Source organism: Anopheles coluzzii, chromosome 2 (genome assembly GCF_943734685.1).
Source record: "Anopheles coluzzii chromosome 2, AcolN3, whole genome shotgun sequence".
NCBI classification, from domain to species: Eukaryota; Metazoa; Arthropoda; class Insecta; order Diptera; family Culicidae; genus Anopheles; species Anopheles coluzzii.
In genome coordinates, this window is record NC_064670.1 from 68655828 (window position 1) to 68682215 (window position 26388).

General features: G+C 36.4%; 2 protein-coding genes across 3 annotated transcripts; one reads left to right on the forward strand and one right to left on the reverse strand.

Moving 5' to 3' along the window:
• The first annotated feature begins 8779 nt into the window (after positions 1-8779).
• LOC120948733 (protein DPCD) lies at positions 8780-9973 on the forward strand. Its single transcript, XM_040365411.2, has 2 exons — positions 8780-9763; positions 9826-9973. Exons 1-2 carry the CDS (start codon positions 9260-9262, stop codon positions 9952-9954), a joined length of 633 nt encoding a protein of 210 aa, XP_040221345.1. The 5' UTR covers positions 8780-9259; the 3' UTR covers positions 9955-9973.
• Positions 9974-10372: 399 nt separating this feature from the next.
• Positions 10373-26009, reverse strand: LOC120948731 (histone-lysine N-methyltransferase E(z)). 2 transcript variants are annotated; one of them, XM_040365408.2, is made up of 6 exons: positions 25757-26005; positions 24797-25674; positions 14820-14920; positions 11029-11746; positions 10771-10953; positions 10373-10696 (listed from the first exon to the last, which is right to left on the reverse strand). In XM_040365408.2, the coding sequence occupies exons 1-6, from the start codon at positions 25879-25881 to the stop codon at positions 10470-10472; spliced, it is 2232 nt and encodes a 743-aa protein (XP_040221342.1). In that variant the 5' UTR covers positions 25882-26005; the 3' UTR covers positions 10373-10469. The 2 variants fall into 2 exon arrangements, with proteins under 2 accessions (XP_040221342.1, XP_040221344.1); XM_040365410.2 differs by lacking the exons at positions 10373-10696; positions 10771-10953; positions 11029-11746 and adding an exon at positions 21176-22541 and having other exon boundaries at positions 14833-14920; positions 25757-26009.
• Between the last annotated feature and the right edge of the window lie 379 nt (positions 26010-26388).

Consider the following 26388-nt stretch of genomic DNA (forward strand, 5'->3'; position numbering starts at 1 on the left):
TTTGTTAGGTAATTTATGCATTGATTTATTGTTTTGTGTTTTCTAAATCCAAAAGAGGTTTCTGGTAGAATCTTTCTTAATTCTATGTGTCTATTTAGTTTGAGGAGTACTGCAGAGTTTAGAATTTTTGTAGGAGTCGGAATGAGTGCGATTGGTCTGTAATTGTTTATATTGTTTGGATCTTTTTCTGGTTTTGGTATGGCTATAATTTTGATTTGTTTTAGATTTTTGTGTATTTTTCCTTTCATCCACATATTGTTTGCATCTTTTATGATGATCTTGAGTGTTTCTTCGTTTATGCTACGAAGCATTTCGTAAGTTATTTTGTCTATTCCTGGTGCTGTATTTTTCTTGTTTTTTAGTAATTCCTTCCATATTTCCTTATTAATTAATTCCATGTCTATTTGGGTTGCATTGTTTGTATCTGTTCTAAATTTGGATAATTTATTTTTTTCGAAGTTTAAATCTAAAAAGTCTTTGGCTATTTTATTATCATTGTGTATAATGCTCGATTCTTTGGCATGATTTTTGTTATTGTTAATGTTGTATACTAAGTCCCATAGTTCTTTGGTATTAGTTTGGGAGTTTATACTATCTAGAGTGTGGTAAAATAGTTCTCTTTTATGTTTTTTTTATTTTGTAAATCAGGATAGCTGTTCTTTTCTTGCATTCCATTGAGTTTTTTATAGTGCGTGAATTATTAAAGGAAGTTCTGGCTATGTTTCGATTCTTAAAGGCAGTTTTTAATTCTTCATTCCACCATACTTTTAGTTTATGTTTTGTTCGGTGAGTATTATTTTTAGTTATCTGTTTGATTTTATTGATGCATTGTTTTATTGTGTTAATTTTTGTGTGATCTAGTTCATTTATTTGTTTATATGTTTTATTTTTATTTATAACGAATGTGGGTGAGCAGCTGTTTTTAATTTTTAGGGTAATTTTTATTACTTTGTGGTTGCTGCCTCCTATATGATAGTATGTGATTTGTTTGTTTGCTTCTAGGAATATATCTTTTGATATTATTGATAGGTCTATTGAAGTTTTTCTTTTGTTTTTGTCTGTTGGAATGTATGTGTATGTATTGTTATGTAGGATTATTAATTCTGAATTTTCAAATTCTTCCAGGATGATTTCACCTTTTTTATCGGTTTTATCATCTCCCCAATATCTGTGGTGCGCATTGAAATCGCCCACTATTAAAACTTTTTTCATGTCTTTGGTATTGTGTATTATTTGGGCTATTGTATTTTTTATCTCTATATTGCTTGCCTGTGGTGCTATGTATATTGATATAATAGTCATTTTTGTTTTGAGTGTTACTATTGCTGTGGTTTGAATTGTTTCTACTTGATTTGTGATGTTGATTTCTTTGTATTTTATTCCTTTATTTATAAGGATACAGCTTCCTCCATAGCCATCTGACCTATCTGTTTTAATGGTGTTGTACCCTGGTATTTTAATATTCTTATTTTTTTTGGTCGATGTCTCTTGTAGGCATATTCCATGAATGTCTTGTGTTTGCGTGAGATGTTTAAGTTCTTCTTTGTTTTTTCTCAGTGATTGTATGTTTGCTTGGATAATATTGAAAAAAATCATTTTTCCTGCTCACACCTTGTCAAATCAAATTATTAATTATATGGTGGGGTTAACTCTTCTGCTGCATTTAAGTATCTAGAATTTTCAGTGTCACTTTGGTATACTTCTGATTCACTCAGATATACCTCTGTGTCACTGAAATTTATTGTTTCGCTTCTTGTTCTTTTTCTTATTGTTTGTTCATTTTCTTGGTAGTTGTTTGTTATGTAATTTTCATTTTCTGTGTTATTTTCTGTTCTGTTTACAATGTATTTTGTTGTTATGTGATCCGTTTCGTTTTGTTCGATCGATTGTATTGATTTTTGGTTCTTTGGAGTCTGTGTTACTTTTTCTATGATTATTCTTTGGTTGTTTTGTTCTTCTTCGTTTTCTGGTTCTGGTTGGTTGTTAGTTGTTGTGTTGGTATGTTCCCTATTATTTCTAGCTATTGTATTCGCGAAAGTTTCTTTTAGGTACGTCCTAGGAATTGCAGGCACTGCGTCTCTGCGTATTTTTCGAGCCTCTCTGAGTGTGATTCTGTTTATAGTTTGTATTCTTTTTATTTCATATTCATCTTTAAATATCGGGCACTCTTTGTCTAGGGTAGAGTGGTTGCCTCCACATTCTGCACATTTGGGGGGATTGTTACATGTCTCGTGAAAATTTTCGTTGCACTTGGCACATTTTTTTTCCCTAAAACATTTCGCTTTAATGTGACCGAGTCGCATGCATTTCATGCATCTCATTGGTAGAGGGATGTATAATTCCACTTTTTCCTTAAAATATCCTATGTGTATATCCTTGGGTGGTTTAGTTTTTTCGAATGTTATGATGGCTGTTCTTGTATTAGCAAGTTCACCATTCAAGTTTTTCCTTTTGAAAATATATACGTCTGACACATGATCGTTGATTAATCCCTCTTTCAATTCATTTTCCGTCATAAATTTGAAGGCATCACATCTCACTATACCCTTGCAAGAATTAAGGGTTTTGTGTTCTTCTACTTTTACTAGTATTTCCGTTTTTCCCCAACTAAGCTTTATTTTTTTTAATTTTTCTGCATCTTTTCTGTTTTTCACCTTGATGAGAATCTTCCCATCTCTAAGTAATGTAGTTTGCAATGGCGCATTTCCAATGGCGTTTTCTGTCGCCTTTGCAAAAAGAAAAGGGTTGTATGTGGCTAAGCTTTTGCCTTTTGTTACACTTTCCACGATTAAGAAGATTTCTTCCGGTTCATATGAATCGTTTATAATAATTCGCTCACCTCTGTTATTTTTTTCCGTTTTTTTGTTTTACCGGCATCCTCACCAAGGATTCCATAGTAGGATCCGAAAATCCTACTCCCCCCGTGGGGGTCCCCCCCCCCATCTTCGTCACTTATGTTCTTTCTTACCACCTTATTTTCTGTATATTTAATATTTTCGAAATATTGGAACTGTGTGTAATTTGTGTAGTGTTTAAATGTTCGTGTATATTTGTGTCACTTCGTATCAAACTCACTGTGAGAAAAAGAGATGATCCTTCAACCACTGTTAGAATGAGGGTAGATAAATTATATGAACAAATTTAATTAATGTAAACAAAGTTTGAATCCTGGGGACCTTACGTCAAGTGACGAATTGTCAAAATGCACTAGAGTCCACTACCTGATATTTTTAAGTCCACCTTGATTGGAATATGAGGGAAGGGAATAAATCCGAATGTTCATTTCTATTTTCCTGCTGACGCTGGCCCGTCGGATGAATAGCAATCTTGCACCGCATCCGGCGATGCACCTCGTTCAGCTCATCCCAGTCTCTCTATCTACTACCAAAATGTACGTGGTCTACGAACGAAAACTACAAATCTTCGCCTGGCGCTATCAGAATCAGAATATGATTTTATCATTCTTACCGAGACTTGGCTTACTCAGTCCATACCTTCTTCGCTCCTCACTGACGATCATTATCATATCTACAGGTGCGATAGGAATCTTTCCAACAGTGCCCTCTCACGCGGTGGGGGTGTTTTAATTGCAAGTTCCTCTTCAATACCGACATGTGAAATCGCATCGCCTAATACCATACTGGAACAACTTTGGATCAAAACATTGCTGCCAGGTGTCTCTGTTTACATCGGCGTTGTTTACATTCCGCCTAGTCATGCGAATGACCCCGCAGTGATGAACGCTTTACATGATAGTGTACGTGAAATTTCAAGCCGCATTAAAGAGAGCGATTTATTATACGTCTTCGGAGATTTCAATAAACCTGATATCAGATGGGAGCTGACTAATACATCAGAAGCCACCGATTGCTCTCCATGTTATTCTGTCATGCATTATGCACCTTTATGCAATTCCGTGGCTAATACCGATTTCGTTGATGGGTTGCATAGTACCGGATTATTTCAGTTGAGTGGTATTGCAAATCAATCTGGGCGTCAATTGGATCTGGTCTTCGCAAACCTTGCCGCAACCAATATTTTGTGCGACTCAATCACACCTCTGCACTCTGTGAATGGTACTTCGGCTCTAGAGAACTTCCTCCCATACGTAACACACTGTAGTATTCCACTTCTCAGTGAGGACTTTCATCATCCTTCATTGGATATGATGATTTATTATCCCGTACAACTATCCCACACCACCAACAGTCACACTCGCAGTATAGTCAATAGAAATTTCTTCAAAACGAATGTGGAACGTATGAATGCCCTTATTGTGTCGTTTGACCGTAATTTTGACTGCTCCAACTTTTCCACTATCGACGAAGCCGCCGATTGCTTTAGCGTTTTTATGCGCTCAGCGATTAATTCCTGCGTTCCTGTTGCTCAACGAAAGCCTGGCCCCGATTGGTCTAATGCATCTTTAAGACGGTTGAAAAAAATAAAATCAAAAGCCTACGCGGATTACAGTAGAACGAGATCATCGCTGCATAGGAGAATTTTTTTCGATGCACTGAACAATTATCGTCGACATAATCGTGTGCTCTACCGCTCCTTCATTCGCCGTACTGAAAGGCAGCTATTTTCTAAGCCGACACGGTTCTGGAGCTTCTGGAACAAACGGCGCAATATAAGAAGTATCCCTCCGTCAATGAGCTACAATGGCCAAACTAGTATCGATACATCCGATATTTGCAACACTCTCGCCAATCGTTTCGCTGATGCATTCACCCTTCCTGTTCTCAATCCTAACACACTAGCAGAGGCCACCCGCAATACTCCATCGGATGCTATCGATTTTATTATACCCACAATTGACGAAGCATTAATTGCGCGCACACTCAACGATATAAAACCATCTACATCATCTGGACCTGACAATATTCCCGCATACATTTTGAAGCACTGCCGTCAATCACTCGCACCCATTCTTGCCAAAATATTTAATGATTCCCTTATGCGTGGCACGTATCCTGAGTCCTGGAAACACGCGCGAATGATTCCTATCCATAAAAAAGGCAGTCGACTTCATGCTAGTAATTATCGTGGCATTGTTTCCCTATGCGCTTGTGCAAAGGTGTTTGAGCTCATTCTATACAATCCGCTACTCACAGCAGTTCAAAACTATATGAGCCCTAGTCAGCATGGATTTCTCCCAAGGAGATCTTCCACCACAAATCTTGCTGAATTTGTTGGCTACTGCTTCGACAACATGGATCGTGGTACTCAAGTTGATGCAGTATATATCGACTTCAGGGCTGCGTTCGATAGTATTTCTCATGATATTCTACTTTCGAAGCTAAAAAAACTCGGTTTCCTCGACTGGCACATCACCTGGCTGCGTTCATATTTAACTGGTCGTTCGTACTACATAAGTATAGGATCTCATCGTTCTCACTCTTTCACCAGCTCCTCCGGTGTGCCTCAAGGGAGTAATTTGGGACCGCTACTCTTCCTCATCTATATAAATGATCTATCTTTCGTTTTACCGCCAGGCCAACACCTAATGTACGCCGACGATGTAAAAATATTCGCTCCAGTTAGAAACGACAGTGACTGTGTACGCCTTCAAACGATCCTTGAGAATCTGGATAGCTGGTGCAGCAGAAACGCTCTCCAAGTGTGTGCTGATAAATGCCAGTGTATATCATTCAGCAGAGCCCGTCACCCCATCACGTTTACATACACTATGCTCAACACGGCTTTGGCTCGCACGACATGTATCCGTGATCTGGGGGTGCTACTCGATCAGAAGATGTCATTTCGCCCTCACATTGATAGCGTTGTTGCGAAGGGAAATCAGCTACTTGGTTTAATTACGCGGACCTGTAGCGAGTTTACCGATCCCATGTGCGTCAAGTCGATCTTCTGTGCCATCGTAAGGTCGTGCCTGGAGTACTGCTGTCCGATCTGGTGCCCGCTTGGCGTTGGTGACATCAATCGCCTCGAAGCCATTCAACGGAGACTCACCAGGTACGCGGTTCGACTCCTTCCATGGCAATCCCACCACGCTCGGCCCACCTACCATCAGCGGTGTCTGCTTCTCGGACTTGAACCACTCTGCTCTCGACGTAAAAACGCCCAATGCCTTTTCATATTTCGGCTCCTTAACGGAGAGATCGATTCCCCGGCATTACTAGCCAGCATCAATTTGTTCGCTCCCTGTCGGATTCTTAGATCCAATTTCCATCTCCGTGTACCGCGTACCCGCAACAACCATAGCCAGGGACACCCTATTATACGTATGTCCCTCGAGTTCAATGAAGTGTTAGATTTGTTCGATTTTAGTATGTCTACTTCCACGTTCAAGGAGAAATTGCGTCTACGTCACATGTAATGTTTGCTTATAACTAGATGTTTATTTATATGCTCCTTAATTTAATTATAAGGTTGCCGATTAGACACGATGGTCCGTCGGTTTATATATGAAATAAATAAATAAATAAATTTTTAGCTCTTTTTTGCATGGGTTCATCCTTCACGTGTGTTCACTATCCCCGAAAATGATCTGTATTTCGCTGGTCTTTTCGGGGATAATTCGTTAACGAATTATCCCCGAAAAGACCAGCGAAAACCAGCGTGGTCGGGAGCTTGGGATCACTCCCTAATTTTTTACCAGTGTCCACGGAAGAGCTTTGTCACGTCGAGGTATTTCATTTTGATCTCAAAAACTTAACCTTTTCATATTAAAACACCTTGATTGTGACGGCCAAGCTACACACAGAGTGACCAGAAATACCAATTTATCTGTATTCCTACCGATTTTTGTTCTGCTTACCGATTCACTGATGATCACCCTAAAACTACCGATTTTTCATTTATCCTTCCGAAAATCACAGATTTTCTCATAATACTGACCGAAAACTCATAAAGCCATTGCCCGAATGATTCAAATGAAACTCCATATGTAATATGGAAAACACTAGCGACCAAAACTGTCAAATCCCATACAAAATCGGCCCACTGTGATCCGAAACGGCTCGGTCCGACGCGAATCTCTTGCCAGCGGTCCTATGTATTATGGCATCGTCTGATGTCGTCCGGTCCGTGTAGCTTGACTGTCATACGTTGTTTTTTTATTCACACTACGACACCCATTTTTTCGAATAAATATTCTTTAAAAATATATTTTGGACTTTGTGAGTTCTTATTTAACATTGAAACATACATTAAAGTGTGTTATTTTGTGTTATTCTGTGAATTTATTCTAGAATTCTTTGTGTTTTCGACATTTTTGATGATAAAAATTAAGAAATCATTATTTTTTTTCAATTTTTACATTAATTCCTCATTATCTACGAGCCGCATGGACAATTTACTTGAGATTAGAACTCATGCTAGCATGATTTTTAATTTCGTGCATAAACAAATCATCAAATCTTTTGTTAATATATTACGTTTTTTCGATAAAATCAATAGACACACTAAAATGCACATAATAACAAAGAAATCTGTTATATTTGCTAAGCTTTGTGTGCGGAAACCAATGGTCAACGGTTCTAAAATGACGTAAAGTCCCTCAACTATGGCGACCCCCCAAAGGCCCTAATCCACCACCTGATATTTTTAATCCACCTTGATGCACACCTGTAAACAATGGAGCACCGTTTAATCGGGTACCTTTTATACGGCTATTCGTTTATCCGTGCTGTTGAGAAATATCAGTTCAATATAGAGATGACACTGCGTTCTGAGGAGGATATTTAAAAAAAAACGGTTATCAGAGCACATTGTCATAACAAAAAAAAAACACTATAATTAATGGCAATATTCAAATATTCTCATTGGAAAATTATGAAGTTAAAAAAATATTGCTAATTTGTATTTTAAACCATAATCAAGAATTTGTGCTTAAATATATTCTTTCCCAAATAACTTAATCGGCCTAAACCCACTGTAAAGCCACTTCAAACCCACGTGGGTTAGTGGTGGTCGATCCAGTCGATAAGGCAGTGGTCTAATCTTGTTACGCGCAATATTGTTGCTGGCAAAATGTATGGATTTTGACAGCTAGCGCAACTTTGTTGTCGGCCAAATTCAAACCAATTTGATTTTTGTTTGGCAACATTTTCTATTTACCTTGGTCATGGTGATCGGATGTATTAAATGACACAGCAGCAGTTTACGTTTTGTTGACATTCGCTAAATTTGGATTTTAAGCATTTAAAATACATTTTTTGGTGTATATTTTGTTTTTTCAACACTTCATTCAATAAGTGAATGATACAAAATAAACCTTGAGCTGTAAATTGGCATTTTTTGACGCTAAACAGTGTCAAAGCGAAATGTTGCCTGCAACATTCATAGACCACCTCAGCAATATGTTTCCAAGCAACAATGTTGCGCGCAACAAGATTAGACCGCTGCCTTAGACCCTCCTGTATATTCAACCTTGATTATACCCGCTTTGCTTACACCACCTGATCTCTTTAAACCTCCTTGTTTGTGACGTCACCGTTCAAATAGATATAGAGCAACAAAATCGCGCGAGACAAAAAATAGCTCAAAATTTCACTCCGCGTAGATCAAAGTAGCTCATTTGGCCCAGTCAACCTACATGCTTAAAAAATAAATGTTTAAATACATAAAAAATGACTTCAAATGTGTTTCTATTTTTTAGCGTTTGGCATTAATTTGGCTCGTATAAAAACTTGATAATTCGAATATTTCTGTTGAAGCAGAAATGTGCGAGACGAGCAGCTCTGTTTACAAAATTGAGCTACTTTTTATCATCGCGTACGACGTTGTCGCTCTTTGTCTATTTGAACGGTCAAATTGAACTGGACATCTGATATATGCACTCACTTTGGTTAATACCAAGATGGAATTTAAAGGAGGCGTGTTTTAGCGTTTAGCATGTTGCCATTTTGATATTCAGTTTGACAACAGGCGTCGATATTTGTTTACAGGCAGCAGCCGCAATATCTCGTTGAAAAATGCTGAAATATAAAGAAAGGATGCAAAATACAAGTTTTTAGTGCTATACAAATATTTATAAAACGAAAACAATTCATTTATCATACCCGTATATAGCAACATTCTTCGCATTTGGCAACTGCTGTCGATCCTGGTTTTGTGCTTTTTTCTAAAGCCTTGATGGCTAAATGTTCTGTATGACGAAACCTCCTTTTTACCCACTTAAGTTAATAGAAACACAAATTCTGTAGCTAAGATCACCTGAATTTGCTTATTTTTGTGTTTTTTACAGCACATTTTAATATAACTTGACGGTGTTTTATTGGATTGTCCCAATCCTAGCATGTCCTTTGAGGATTGGTTGAATTTGGTAAAAAGTGCTGATAAGTCATCTGTCATACAAGGAAATGTGCGAAAAGTGCACTATCGATTTCCTGATGGCAGGGAAATGGCCGAAGAATACAGTACAGATACCGGTGTAGTTTTGCGGCGCGCCTGGAAAAATAAAAGTACTCTACTGCATAAAGAAGATTGGGTGTTAGAACTTGGGGAATCAATACCTGCAGGACTTAAAGAAAATGAAGAAATGTTAAAAGAATGTTGTACCGAACCTTTGCTTACCAAAAGAGTGACGCGTAATGCTATTGAATGGAGAATCAGAAATCTACCGTATCCTGTTACAACTTACACTATAACATGTAGCGAGAACGAAAAAACTCTTACCATTAAAACTTCTAACAATAAGTATTTCAAAAAAATAAATGTGCCAGAATTTCAACGATGTAACTTTCTTCCAAAGCAGGAACACTTGAATGTAGTTTACAAAAACGCAACTCTTATAATAACGGTTTGTATTACATGTGACGCAATAATCAATTTGGTTTTACTAACAGATATATATTTTTGCAGGTTAAGAAACCTGCAATTCTTTTAGAAATGGAACGAGCTATTTTAACAGTGCTTCAAGATGTGGAAACCATGGAATATAATAATGTTTGTTGTGAAAATCTCTTGGGTGGCCTCATGATACAAGAATAAAAATAACATCGATACAAAATCCTTCCTGTTTGTAAATTTTCGTAACGAACGGTAAAACAAATTTATTTAAATACAGCGGAGCCCCTATTAACCGGGTACCTTTTATCCGTGCTGTTGGGAAATGACAGTTCAATACAGTGGTGTCATTGCGTTCTTAGGATGATAATTAAAAAATCGGTTATCATAGCACATGGACTTAAAAAAATCAATATAATTCACACCAAACTTAAAGTATTCTCATTTGAAAAAATGTAGTTAATTAAAACTGGGTAATTTTTATCAAAACATACGATTAATTTCCAAAAAAAAACATAAGAAATTTGACTTATCAGTCCGTGTTATTCGCATATTCGAGCAAGGTTATGTCCAAATGAGCCCGGATAATCGGCGCTCCACTGTAATTAAAATCGTACCAGCCTTTCAGAGTTCCAGGTCGTTTTTATTAAGTTCGCACGACACAGATGACAACCGTGAAATCAAGAATCTAGCAATTAGAAAAAAGTAGTATTTGGAGTTTATAGGATTTCCATTTCTCGTTCGATTCCCACAAATTTTAGCTGCTCCGTTGGACCATAGCGATAATCAAAGAAAAGTTCCTCCCCAGGCTGGATTGCACGTTTTGCAAATATACCAATTCGATGGTCTCCATTCACCATCATTACTTTAGCGTAGCAGTTTGGATTGATAGAATGGTTCGCAAAACGAATTTTGTTTCCTTTTCTTGTAGCGTCAACGACAAAATCTAAAAAAAAACAGGTTTACATTATGTATGATTATTATTTTATAATTACCGTAGAGAAATAACACTTCACCTACCGTTATTTAGATTAAAGAGAAAACTGCACATGTACTTATCATAAACTTTGCCGCGGCGGTCAGCTTCGTCTTGTGATATTATTTCTCCACAATACTCTGAGATAAACTCATTTTTCTGTGCACTTTCTTTGAGAAATATTCCCCATCCAGCCACATCAGATGGTGCCATCAGAAGATGTTTGTCTGTAATATTTTAACGATGGTTATAAAGTCACTTTGCTTTAAAATAATGCAATATAACTAATATTGAATACTTACGCAAAGCTCTCTGCACGCTCACATTTTTACAAGTTATCTTCCCAATTTCGTAATGCTCAGCCCCACATGTCTGGCAAAGGTCTGGATCGCACTCACGTACGGCCAAATAGCAAGGGCATTGCTTTGTATTACACTGAGCTTTGCAGCGGCATCCAGGAAATCTATTTTGACAGTCGCTACTGCAGTTGCAAAATTTCTCACAAAAATTTTGAGCACTGTAACATGGGCAATTCGCATCGCATTGTCCCGGATGATCGCAAGGTGAATAGTTAAAAACATGATTTGAGCTATCTTCCTTCCTTAACTGAATTTTACGACAATGCACAGACCAAAGACGATGCTTCTTCTTCTTCTTGCGCGGTGGTGTATTATCCTTGTTCACCTCAATTGGTAGGCAAGCAGCTGCTTCTTGTTGAACAAAACGATACACTTGTTGACATGTTTTTGTCAACATTGCTTCAGCGATGGCGCAGTAGTTGTTAAGAAATGTTTTTTGCAACGTGCGAAAAAATGACTTATCTGAACCGTTCCATTCTGTATCTTTTGGGTCAAAGATTTCAAATAAGTTGCTTCCATTTTTCGATGATTTTGTTAACGTGGCATCCTTGCTACATTGGCTACTGTCGTTACTATCTTCAGAACATGCTTCATTTCCGGAATCCAGCATTACGGGAGATTTGCCTATGTTATCGAAAGATATGAGTTGCTTTACACCATCCTAGAAAAGTAATGAAAGTATTTTTAATTTTTGTACATTAATTAGTACTATGCACTGCTCAGAACTGACATAGATCGTACTGTAGTAAAGCCAACAAATTTCTTCTTATTTGGCTTAAGAACCATAATCTGTTCAGGCCTGCTATACAGTGTTTCTCTAGCCAGCTTAACACTGTAAGTTTCATTTCCAATCAGTAAAATCCCTATTCAACATTGTCAAATGAATATCGTGCGTATACCGAGCAACCAATGACAGATCATTCGAGTTTCCATTTTTATTGTTGAAATGTATTTTACGAGATTTAATTGTTCGTTTCCTATGTTGAGCTGGTTAGAGAAACCCTGTCAGCCACCAGGCTTAGAAAATGGGTATAAAACTAAGATATGCATCCCTCGATGGCTTTGTAAAGACTAAAGCAAAAAGTTGACTATTTTGATTATTTAAATCAAAATATTATTTTTACTTTTTAAGTCGAAAATAAAGTTTCCATAATAGATGTGGGCATTCCGGTTCTTTTACGTGAACGTGAGTAAACTGAGTCGTTCATTGCTGTGAACTTGAACGTGATTTTGGTTCTTTCGTTCTTTTGCAAATAGCAATACTTGTAAAGTCTGTGAATCGGTAAAATATTCGAAAATCGATAGAACTGCAGATTAATCTGTTGGTCTGATGGCATAAAAAGCAAGCCAATATTGACAATCTATCACTTGATCCTAGAAAGCGACTCACAGATACAGTTTAAAATCTACGATTTTTTATTTTTTCTCTAAAATCGTTAATGTTGGAAGGTTTTTCTGTCCATTACAGGGTTTTCCAAACCACTTTCGTATGTAAACATTGGAAACGGCTTCCAACGGAGTCAGTTTTGGCATCGCCATATAAATAAGCGTTTGGGTCCAATTAATAACCGCAAAAAATAACAATTTACTTGTAAACGATCCATTCTCATGGAGCTTCCCGGACTGATTTCGCTTCTGAAACTTCTTTTTTTCAATTCAATAACTAATTCCCATTCCGAAACTTATTCTAATCCTGAAGTCAATTCTGATTCCGTTTTCGGGGTGATTTGCGATTCCCAGGTCAATTCCGATTCCGGAGCCGATTCTGATCGCGGAATCGATTCCGGAATCAATTAAGGAATCGGCTCCGGAGTCAACTCTGGAATCGGCTCCGGAGTCAATTGCGGGATCGGCTCGGGAGTGAACTCCGGAATTGGCTCAGGAATTGGCTACGGAATCGACTCCGGAATCGATTCCAGCATCAAAATCGGCTCTGGAATTGATTCCGAGCACGGAATCGGAACCGGCTTCAAAATTGATTCCGATCACGGAATCGGAATCGGATAGGTCCCTCCTCGGAACCGGAATCGGATAGGGCAGGAGCCCTATCAAATAAAAGGCCCTGTGGGTGATAAATCCACCACATGTTTTTTTGGCTCAACAACCGTTTTCGGTCAAAGCCTACCTGTACCATTGCACATTGGGCAAACACCTGTATAAAAATCGGAAAACTAACTTTGTCGCAGGTTAACACCATAAACATTTTCTTAAAATAGATACTTAACTTAGTTGAAACCAAAATATTTTACGTTTTTATCTTAATCTTACTGAGCTATAGGCCATCAAAGTACAAACTTTGTGTTTTTTGCACAAAAAGTGAGATATTTTTCGATTGAACATAAACCATAATATTTTAGTATAAATATGATGATTAGATTTTGAATGAATGTGTCGTTGGTAAGGTTTTCATCATACTTTGATGTTATGTCTGAATGTTTTCCAAAAGCTTGTTTTTTTTAAGTTCATAAATGATTGAAAACCAAACATCACTGCTGAATTTTTGGATATTTTCATTTTGGAGTCACTCTCTTTTTATGATTCGACTCGATTTCACTCGTAAGTCGTATATCATAAGAAAGATCAACATTTTTCCTACGTTTTGTCGTTAAAATTAGCTGCGACCATTCGCGACCCCGAAAATTATTAAACTTTTTCTTGAAAATAGCTCGAGCGATTTTGACATGTGTTGTTGTAGGAACCATCCACTACAAGTATCAAACTACCTGTCATAAACGGGTATTTGAAACAAACAGTCATAAAAAAACAAAGCTGAAGAGAGGAAAAACAGTTTGAAAAAGGTCGTAAGATAGGAATCAGCTCTTTTCCAAACAATCCATAAAAAAACACAACTTTTTTAGCGCGTAATACTTTAAAAATTCATTTTCAGTAGGAAACTTATTCTGCCTTCGTTTTAATTCCTAACAATTGTTGTTAATGCTGTTGACTACTACGCATTAGTACAATGTTGTGAGCGATAATTATTATTTTTTATTCGCTGTCTTGACAATTTTAGTATATGACTGCCCTGTATAGTAAGAGAAATTGCATAGAATGACGAAAAACTGCAATAGCACGAGGAGTTGATTTTCATCCCGGCGTTTGTATGGCTGTTGCCCACTGTGAATTGTGAGGTTGGCTTTCAGTTACTTATGGATTACCCCCATAGGAACAGTTCTATGTATGGCGGCACGGTCCATTAGGGGCTAGAACCCATGACTCCACCTCCAAGAAATCCACCACATACCCAGTACATAAAAATAGTCCTGTGATGTGCTTTGTGCTGGATTAGGCCCCCATGGACGACGAGGATAGCTGAAGTTCCGGATAGCTTTTCTCCGGCCATACGGATGGCAGTCCAAACATGACAGCTAGATGATTTCATGGAATTGGAATTCGGCTAACGAATTCAATTCCAGCGGCTTTTACGAATTCGTCGCTCTTGCGTATTATTAACATGCAGGGAATAAGAAATTGAATTGTATTCATTTTTTTTTTCAAACGACAAAACGATGATGAAAGCACGTCTATTTTGTTCTACCTTTTATTTAAATTACTATGGACTTGATATTTTGTTCAACATTCTGGCAGTTTAATTCTTATTGGCACAGAATGTACATAGGGCAAACCATATTCAGTTTTTGAGTCACGGTAGTTCTGTCAAATGTGCTTTGACATATGGATTCCAATTCCATCTAACAGATGTAAAAACACTATTAAGGATTCATATAACTTACCAAAAGAAGATAGCACGCTTCACCGCATGGTTTGCCAGGTGGTTTTAACTCAGGCCATCTACGTCTTTGGAGATTAGGACCAGGATGACAAGCTTGCAGACCTGCACACCATAGAAATAGTAATATAATTTTGATGACATTTACGTTTGCTTGAAACCAATAAAATTGTTTTTCATTGCTAAAATTTTACTTATTTTTTGTTGCTCTTCCCGTATACGCATACTTCAAACAATTTAATCTCTATGATTGTTTCTTCTATAATATTCTACAATATTTTAGCAGCTACTAACAGTGCGTTACTGCAGGGCTTCTTAAACAATTTTGCTTGAAAACCAACGACTATGTCCAAACTATGAAACAGTGGAGCAAACCCTGTAGCCAGATTACAGGTGACCCCCGAGACACGACTGTACTTGGGACCGAAAAAATGTCCCAAAGCAAGGCGTATATCGAAAAGGTCGTATGTATAATATCTGTCAACATGAAATTCGAAGTTGATTTGACTCTTCAACTTCGAGTCTATAAGGCCAAAAATACACGGACCGTAATTTCGCGGCCAAGAAATTCCCCCTGCTGTCAAACTCATATACAAACGGTCTTCTTCTTCTTCAAGGCGATAGATGTCCCTCCTATGCTAAATGATTGGTCGAGCACAATCAGAGGATAGACTATCTGTTGTTAGAGGAGACTATCTGTTGTTAGAGGAGGCTTTTCGACCTATTTCTCTTTTTTCTCTTTCATGTGGTTGTCATATTGTCTATATCACAGAGTTGAGGTATCACAGTTTGTCTTGTTGGTTTGGTTATTGGTTTGGTGTGATTTCATCGTTTGTCGTTTGTCGTTAATCTCTCATGTACATTTCTTTTGATTCTTTTTTCGATTCTATGATATGTTCTATTCTTAAACTTATGACCATAGGTTCATATTGTTTGGTTGTTTTTTTCATTGATTTTTTATTGCTATTGTCGTAGTATTGTGCATATACTATTTTTTGTCATAGCAAAATATAGATAGTTTTTTTCTACTGCTGTTTTTTGCAGTTTTTTTTTTATTTATTTTTTCCTGTTCTGTTTGTTTGTTCTGTCTGTTCTGGCCTTAGGCCGAAAATACACGGACCGGAATTTCGCGGCCGCGGAATTCCGCCTGCTGTCAAACCCATATACAAAGTGTCAACAGCAACTTTCTCGAACTGTCATATCCATACGTTTTTCAGCAAGCGGAATTCCGCGGCCGCGAAATTCCGGTCCGTGTATTTTCGGCCTAATGTTTATCATTTTTTAATTTACGTTTTTTTGTAGTTGGGTGAGGGCTTATTCTTTTCGTATTCCGAACTCTTTCCAAAAGTTTCGAAAAGTGTGGTAAGATTCGTCCATCCTTACTTTTACAAATATTTTTTTCAGTTTGTTTTGACAATATAGCCATTTCAAATCAATTTGGTACCAATGTCTCGAATCAACGAAAGAAGTCTCTAACAAGCTTGTATAATACCGATTTCGTTTCAGTTCGTTTAGCGCGGTTTTGTTTGACACTTTTCCGTTTGAATCAGATAATCGGCACTTATGTCTTTTTCATATATTTTTTCCTCATATGATTTGATTTTTTTTATTCGTGAAGTTGTTTTCTTATTGGTTTGGAGTACAGGCGGTCCTCGAGATACGCAGATTTGGAGATACGCGGTTTTCTAAATTTGAGAGTACTTTGAGCCATTTGTACTGATTTGACACATCCAAAGTCAAATGTCAAATACTTTCCCTATTCATCGAATGTTAAAAACCATTTCAAAAGGTTTAATGTACATCGGGAAATACCTGTAATTAATTTTGTGGCTAAAACCACCCAGTACTTGCCAAATCACACGAAGGTTAGTGATATTTTGGCTGAAAATTATGAGATACGACTTACGCGAAAATTCGATGTACGCGGTATTTGCGACCGGTTTTCGGTCCCCATTAACCGTGTATCTGGGGACCGCCTGTATACTATATCTTTTGCTAGTTCTTTTCTGGTTATGTATGCGCTTCTAATTTCAAATGGCTTTTGGAGGTTTTTCCATTTAGTTTTCGAGCTGTTTTTCAAGTATGATGTCCCTGTTTCAAGTATGCCTCTTATTGTTGCTCGCTGTGGTTATTGCCTTTTCTGGATCTAAGTTATTGTTTTTTGAGCATAATATTTTTAAGATGTTCATTCTGGTGCAGTAGAACGTCGATTATCCGGGGACGGATCAACCGGCGGGCGGCTTAACCGTGTGCATAAATGTGACAGCGAACATTTGCAGCGATAGTAAAGTGAACAACCAGTTTTTTGTGCAGCTCTGTAGTGTCTAGTGGTATTTTCGCAATGCATTTTTGTTCATGAAAAATTGTTAAACCTATAGTTATTGATTAAAATAATATTCTACTAACGATTAATCGATTTATTCAAGATGAATTAATCATAAAACTAGTGATTTTATAATGTTTATATGAATTTGACATTTCTTGGACCATTATCCGTGCAAATCGATTAACCGGCAATCGTCCGGTCCCGAGCTGCCCGGATAATCGACGTTCTACTGTAGTTGTTTTATTTTTTAGATGTTCTATATGTTTATAAAATTTCCGTTGTTTGTCCACTGTAGTGCCTAAGTATTTATAAGTACTTGTTTCCTCGATTGGGTTGGTTTGTATGTTTAGGTTGATATTGTGTGTTATTTGTCAAAAATAACGAAGTTGATGTTGTCAGTATTTATGGGGAGATTTAATATTTCAAGTTCTTGATTAAATCAAAGATTTCTTTGAAACTCGTTGAAGTCCTTTTCTCTACCAATAATCACAAAATCATCTGCATACTGGATTAGTGAGGTGTCATTGTTTTCTATTTGTTTATTGTGGATGTCCTTGGTGTACATGTTAAAGAGTGTTGGTGACATTACATCCCCCTGTGGTAAACCATCGGTTACCAACATTTTAACTGTCTTTGTACTTTCAATTTCTAAGCTTCTGTTTTTAAGGAATGCTGTAATCCACGTTACACCTTGTAGTGGAGTATTAGCTTCTATTAGTTTTGTAACTATTGTTTTTGCTTTGACTCTATTGTATGCCTTTTCTAAGTCTAGAAATATAGCTCCGAAACTTTTTTTGCTTCTTTTTTTGTTGTACACTTCGTTCACTAGCAACTTAATATACACGGTTCGTTTTTTTCTAAAACCGATGGATCTAGGTGATAATATGTGTTTTGATTCTATATGTTTATTTAGTTTAATTAGCACTGCGGAGTTCACATTTTTAGGAGCTAGGTAGTAGGATGCGAGCAATGGGTTTGAGTTGTTTAAATTGTTTTGGTCTTTATAGGGTTCACCAAGCAAATCGGGCGTCGTCAAAGCGTTATCAGTCGCCGTAAATTATTTTTCGGGCGACATAAACCCTCAAGGCACTGCCATTTCTATTCGGGCCTTGTGAAGTATGAATCGGGCATAGTGCAACATAAATGCAGCCTTCTCTATATTTTCTTGCTGTCTAGCTGTAAAACAATACTTTTTGCGAGTAGTTTGACAGATCTGTAAGAAAATTCACTATTTTAAGTTAAATTACATATAAAAATTATTCAAATACCATTACAGGGGTTTTCAGGAGTTCTCATAGTTGCAGGACACTTCCTTGACTCTTTCCTATGTAAAGTGAACTTTATATGATGGAAATTGGACTCTATGGCATCCAGACTTCTTGGAAATTCCTATTGGATGTGTCCAACAAGTGTGCTATAGAGTCCATTTCCCATTACATTAATTTCATTTTACGTAAGAAGGAGTCAATAAAGTGTCCCACAGCTATGAGAACTCCTAGAAAATGCTATAAGAACTCCGGGTAATGCTTCAAATTACGGACATTTGACATGTTTTTTTATTGAATATCTTCATATCTAGGCACTGGTTATACTAATTTTTGTTTTAATAAATGCCATAATCTACTAGAATAAATTAAAAATGTATCTGACCCCTAGTAGGCCCTGATGCCGTAGTAAATAAATATTTTCTGTCGGTCAGTTCACCACCAGAGGCATTCTAATCAGATTTGCTTCAAAACCACACCTGTGTTATTTCTTCAAAAATTTCTTTTTAAACGCGTCCACGTATATTTAAATACATCGGAATCTATAGTGGACGCGAAAACAACAGTATTTTATCATATTGTAGTCTGAATTTCATAAAAACACGTATTTCATTCTGTCCGGAATTCAAAGAAAGTTTTTTTATCTTGTTTTTAATTCCGGACAGCCGAAGCAAATTGTGATTTGTTGTATAAAAATATGTTTTTAGACAGTGATAATAACTAGAAAACAACGATATTAGAAGATGTATTGATGGCCGTTCGGAAAAGACCGTCAATTCGCGAAGCAATTCTTGTTTTCTATTCATCTACGAGTACAAGAGAAAAACAGTTGCTTTTAAGGCCGTCGTTCTGTAGGTCTTGAAGGACACCAACACACAGAAACAAGTATCTATACCTTAAAACAAGCTAAAAACTAAAAAGGTGTAGTATGTGTGTAAATTAATTGGTTATGTACTCAAAGGAATTTTGAGGCTGTTCGGAATATGAATCAAATCATCCGTAATTTGAAACATGAGCTCGCAACTGTCCGGAATATTAATCAAAATATCGTTGCAGTTTTATTGTATTTTGGGATGTTTCGATTTAAGTTACGGAGCATATTATTTGTGATTTATCATTCCCAGTGGCTGTGTTTTTCTTGTTGTTTAGTATACTATGCCATATTTCTTGGTGATTAAATTTATGTTTGATGTGTTAGTTTGATTAGTTTGTATTGAGAAATTTGAATTTTTTGTTATTTTCAAAGTTTATTTTTAGCAATTCTTTGGTTTTTAATTCGTCGTTGTGTATTATGTTCGATTCCTTGTTTTGCCGATTGGTGTTGTTATAATTGTGAGCTAGGTCCCATAGATCTTTGATATTTGTTTGCTTGTTTATGCTGTTAATTTTTTTTTGAAATGTGTTTGTTTACGTTTTTTTTAATGTGCTGTCTAAATATTCCAGATTTTTTCTGTGTCCTATTGCATGTTCTAGAGAGCGTTGTTTGTTTAATATTTCCCTAGCTTTGTTTCTTTTGTAAAAGCTGATTGTAGTTGTATATTCCATCAGGATTTGAGTTTATGTTTTACCTTGTGGTTATTGTTAGCTTTGGATTTTTTTCATTTTATTCGAGCATTTCTAAATTGTTTTAATTTTAGTGTGGCCGCTTTGTTTAATTTGGTCATATATATATATTTTTTATGGTAAGCATGTGTTGGTTGTATTTTATTGTTTGATTCTATTGTCTATTCTATTGTATTGTAAATTCTATTGTCTTGAGATGTTTGATTCTATTGTCTTGTGATGCCTCCTATAAGAAGTTCCGAGATTTGTTTTTTAGTGATCAGGCAAATGTCTTTAGCTACAATCAAATATCAAAAAATACATTTTTTTTAGTTTTAAAGTAATCTTCTCCAAACATTCCATAAACAGACCCGAAAGCCTTATTTCCCCCCCCCCCCCCCCCCTTCATAATGTCGTTGCTTCCTTTTTCATCTGTATTGTTTCTGTCGCGTGTGTCTAACACATGTCAGTACTTTACCTTTGTGTGTCGACTGTGTATTTGTTTCGTCACTTGTCTTTTCATTCATTCAAGTCTTGTTTCATTCTCACTGCTTAAAGAGATGATTCCCCGAGCACTGCTGGAGCCGGACTGGTACAAACTGTCAACGGCAACATTTCCAAACTTTTATATCCATTTCTTTCAGCAGGCGGAATTCTGCTGCTGCAAAATTCCGGTCCGTGTATTTTCGGCCTAATGTCGTGTATTTTAGCTAAAACAATGCCCAATAATGTATTAATTTTGCTCAAAAACTCGATAACACGATATAAATATTCAAGATTGGATAGTTGGAGAATCTTTAGAAGTGTGTATCTAACGGATATCAGCAAGAAATATCTATTGCATTACTATCTAGAAATTCTATTGAATTACAGTTATATAACTATTAAAAATTTAATCGTAGTATCTGCGAATCGTCTCAACTCGAGGGGGTTGTGTCTCGAGTGTCGCCTGTACTTGGATCTGATTTCGCTTGCACACTTTCTCTCGCGCTTTTCTTTCTCCTTTTTATTGAGCTAACAACGACTTGCGCAATTTAAGACTTAAGATCAAATTAAAGCCATCAATTTTGCGCAATATAACGATTTTACAATTTAAGAATTGCATTGTCTTTAAAAAAACCTTCTTCAGCCATCCCCATAATTATTATGTAAATAATTAAATAAATTCTATGAACAATTGAATTTCTTCTTATTTTTAGCCTAAAGACCTAACGTGGTCATGCCTACCTATGCAGGTTTTTGAGATTTTTTTGTTGATCGATATCGAGACCACGCAGCCGGATAGTCATTCATTGCAACGGGGGACGGTCCATTGTAGACATGAAGCCACGAGCGGAATTTGGAGCAAATGTGCTATCTTAAGCATTAGGGTAAGTGTACCAATAGTGGTGCAATTTGTAGTGACACAGATGTGTTTTAATGGGTTTACATTGTCAGGAAGGTCAATTTGTGATTATTTTAACACATAGCAATTAGAATATGTTTTATCTTCGCAATCACAACCATGTTTACCATGAAACACATCAAATTTACGAAAAAATACATATTTTTGTGACTGATTTGTTGTATCTATGATGGTGGTATGGTTCCTATAGTCGTCGTATTGTGTTCCTATAGTGGTGGTAAACAAAGATACCTCCAAAACAATGTATAATATCAATGAAACTTAGTTTCGAAGTTGTTTTTGTATGAATAGCAAGGATAGCTGCCATAATAATGATTTCTTTCGTAATTTGATCGTAAAAAATATATGAATTTGGTTGAAGAAAATATTGACTAAAGTACTGAATAACACCTGTCGTCAACCTACACCCGGAAGATAAAGCTTGATTTGAGGTTGATTTTTTCACTCAGCCAGATAAGCGAATTTTGGCCTTTGTTTGGTACATTACTTACAGAAAACTCATTTCTGTTGCTTATTTTAATGACAAAAGTACGACATGTCAAAAATATCATCGAACAAATCTGAAACGAACTGTTTTTATTGATTTTATAAATATAACCACTATAGGAACATGCCTGTTTTGTGTACCTATAATGGCACTATGGTAAAAAACACTTAAAAATGCATAAATATGGTCAAAAGATCAATAATTTCAGTAAAACAATAACATTTCATAACAGTCATGTTGAAAAACTAGTAATTGCGTGGGTAAGTGATCATTTAGAACGTTAACAGAAATATGAGTTTCGTTATGAAATCCTAAGGATTTTGGAAAAATGTTGACATATTTCACAAAATAATGGATTTTTCGGTCACGAAGAAACGGAATGGTCCCATTTATCTTTTAAATTCTTTGTAAAAGGCTAAAGAACATTTCACACTGTCAAAAATAACTTAATAACTTTTAATTTACCGTATGGACCGCATTTTAGTGCAATACCACCACTATTGGTACTACAACCACTATAGGTACATTTACCCTACATGTTATAACTCACTAAAACTTGTTAATCAAAAGCCGATTTAAATCTCTTAGTTAACCTGTACGTTAAAATAAACGTACAGGTATCCCCCGATATATGCCTGTATTTGGGACCAAAAAAATGTCCTAAAGCAAGGCGTAAGATGAAATAGCCGTATGTCGAATATCTGTGAATATAATGTTTATAACCGAAATTGATGAGTTGGAATCTATGAAATCGTATATTTTATTTAAAATAATGTACGATAATGCATTAATTTCCCTCCAAAAGCCATTTGCAAGATATAGATAGTCAAAATCGGGGAGTTGTGGAATCTGAGGAAATATGTTTGTAACGGTTATCTGCACAGAAATTAAAAAAAACCAATTCCGTCTCATAACTTTTAACTGTCAAAATCAAGACCGTCGTATATGCGAATCGTCGTAACACGAGGGAATCGTAACTCGGGGGACGCCTGTATTTCTTTAAAAAAAATGGAAATTTTTACGTGTGTGGCACTAGTGACCACAAACTATACCACAATACAGGTTTGCTACTGGTCTGTTTTTCTGGGGTGGAATCCGCTGATAATAGCGCACCATACCGCTGCACGCTACAACAATTAGTGATGGGTCAAGTAGCACTTTTTTTCTGTGTTTACTGTTGAACACAATTACTGTTGTAAAGCACAGTTACTGTGCGGAGCATAAAGCTGTGCGGAGCACAGTAACTGTGTGGTAACATGGTAAGTGAGACCCCACAATTTTATAGTGTGCAACTGTGCGTTGTGACCCCATATGACATAAAAATAAATTCCTGAGTATTAAAAAAAATTTTTGCTTCTTGTTTAATGTTTACCGGCAAAATTAGTTTTTAACTGGTATATTTTAAGTAATATTGTGTAATTGTGTAATTTAATAAATTGTGTAATTTTAGTTAATTACAGTTATTTACATAGCACGCAAATAATTCATTTGTAGCTTTAAGATTCCGAAGCAATAAAACCCTAAAACATACCTAATACGCCGGAATCAAACTTGACAATGACAGTTTCATTCTTTACAAGGTCAAAAAAGACTTTAAAGTGTCCAATTGAGGGTTTAAAAGTCTAAGTCATACATAACAACAATCAATGACTAGTTTACAATACAGGTATTTCCCGATATACGCTATGAATGAGGACCGGAGGCAATCGCGTATCCTGAATACTAGATGATACTTAGATAAATTTTCGAAGACTTCAATCAAATTATAGCTAGTTTTCTTATCATTTCGTTTCAAGTAGTAGGTTGAGTAGTAGTCACTAAATTGGTTGATTGATATAATTTCAGCTGAATATTACAATTTTGTACTTTTGAAAATGTTTTTGTAACTCGACCAAAAATATTTTTTTTTGCATTTAACAATTAAAGTCAAAAATCAGTATAGGCGGTCCCCGAGATACACGGTACAGGCGGTCCCCGAGATACACGGTACCTCTTATACGCGGATTCGGAGATACGCGGTTTTCTAAATTTGACAATTCTTTGAGCAAATTGTACTGATTTGACACATCAATTGCAAATTGCCAAATAATTTCCGTTTTGATCGAATGTTAAAAACTATTTAAAAAGGTTTAAAACAGATATATTCAGTCAGAATAATATCAAATAATTCATAAAGTGACTAAAACCACCCCTTACTTGCAAAATTACACGAAAATTAGTGATATTTTAGCTGGAAATCACGAGATTCGACTTACGCGGAAATTCGAGATACGCGGTATTTTGCGGCCGTTTTCGGTCCCCATTAACCGTGTATCTCGGGGACCGCCTGTACTTATACGCGATTTTCTTAATTTGACAGTTCCTTGTGAAAATAGTACTGCTTTTACACATCAGTTGTAAAATGCCAAATAATTTCCCTTTTGATCGAATGTTCAAAATCAAAAGGTTCAAAACTGGTATATTCAGTCAGAATCATATCAAATAATTAATTAAGTGGCTTAAACCACCTACTACCGGTAAAATTATACGAAAGTTAGTGATATTTTTGGTGGAAATCACTATATTCGACTTACTCGTAAATTCAAGATACGCGGTATTTTGCGGCCGTTTTCGGTTAATGGGAATTAACAGTGTATCTCGGAGACCGCGTGTACAAGTTTCTTGAAGAATTGTCAAATTTCGATAATCGCGTACATCGCTTAAAACGTATATCAAAAATACATGTTAAATTTAGTTGGTAAACGTTATTCGACTTACGCGAATGTCTCCGGAACGCATTATTTGCGTAACTCAGGGAAAGATAGGATGTTTTTACGAAAAACAGGTTTTATGTGCTCTAATTTAAATATAACAAACATCAGAAATTTGAAATTGTACTATTAAAACTAATGCCTCAAAATCGCGAAATTTTACGTGTTATACATGTAATGGATGCATGATAGTTACTCATACTTACGGTGCAAAAAGCAGTCATATTTAAAACATCGTCGACAGAATAGTGTGTGGTAAGAATGAAGAGTTTGCTCCCGCGAAACTGATTCCGCCCTTGGGCCATCGATATTTGGGGTGCATTCTGGTGGTCTTTCGGGATCAACACGCTCAGTTAGTTCAATATATTTATCTCTCAGTTCTTCTCCTGTTCCGTTCTCAGGAAACAGTGAGCTGATAGCTTGAAATATAATCGGTGCAGGAAAAGCCTTTACATTGAGTCGATTCTTTTTCATGGCATTCGGTTGGAGCAATCTTAACTCCTTATTTGTATTCAAATCATTACATGTCAAGTTTTCATCGCAATTGTTGTCTTTTTCCATTTTACTCGACGAAGCTTTTCCAATGCTTTGATCGAAATTATGAATCGAAATGGGCGATTTTTCTCCAATAGGCGATTTAGAGTGTGCGGTTTTTTCGTCGATATTTGATTCCTGGTTTGTGTATTGCATCAATGTATGTACCAGTTCAACAAACATAGCATCATCAATGCTATCTTCCTTATCACCATGTACTTTACCATCATAATTTTTAATCAACTCCTCGATAAATGAACCATCTTTATCGAGAACTTCGTCGCCCATATACGGTATGTTGTGAAGCACAGTCTCATCCTCAACCATAAAGTTTTGTTGCGTTGGAGCCCATGTATACATAGTTGGAATCGTTGTAACAGCATTGACCACTCGAATTGATACATTTTGATGATTTCCTTCATGATCTATTACCACCGCTTTTTTCATGCAGTTAACATGAGGAAGCTGCTCCACCTCGCATTGCAACCATGTAGCATTAGTAGAGAGCCACGCATCATTTTCCGCAACCAACATACCTAACAAGGCTTGTCTGAGGATAGAGTACTCAATTTCATTAAGTGGAATTGCCCATTACCACCTTATAATCAACCACGAAAGAGCTTTTAACTTACCGGTTTCGATTCCAAGCCGATCGAACATCATCCACCTTTTTATGACGCTTACTCAGCCGAATTTTCATGTATTCATTTTTAACGCGTTTCTTCCATTCCAGTGAAACTTTTTGCTTCAACATCATAAAACAACACGATATTATAAGTTTTTATATCTAATGCAATCACCCTTCTTAAAATAAGAAATAAGGAGAAGAATCACTATTCTGTCTTAAAAAAACTGTTGTCAAAATACGCTTCATCAAGTCATATACCAAGGTCTATATAGAAATGAAGTGAAATATTAACCAACCCCAATAAACAACTTACCCGGCGCTCTAGCACCAATAAGCGAAAGGCCACGGGAGTGACAAAATGCTGACAAATTTTTCAAAATGTGAGCTTTTGTCACTTTTTTGAGCTTTTGTCAAAATTTTGTGACCTGGAGCAGTCAGGAAAAAAAGTTGACAAAAGTTGACAAAATTTGACGTTCGTGAAAAAGCATAAACAAACAGCTATTTGGCGCAGTTGTGACCCATTGTTATGATAATAATGCTAAAATGCATGATTTATGCAATTGATTTATGTACCTAGTTAGTGCTTCTTAAACAAAATATCTGTGATATTCAGATGTTGGAGCTTTTTGTCGCTCT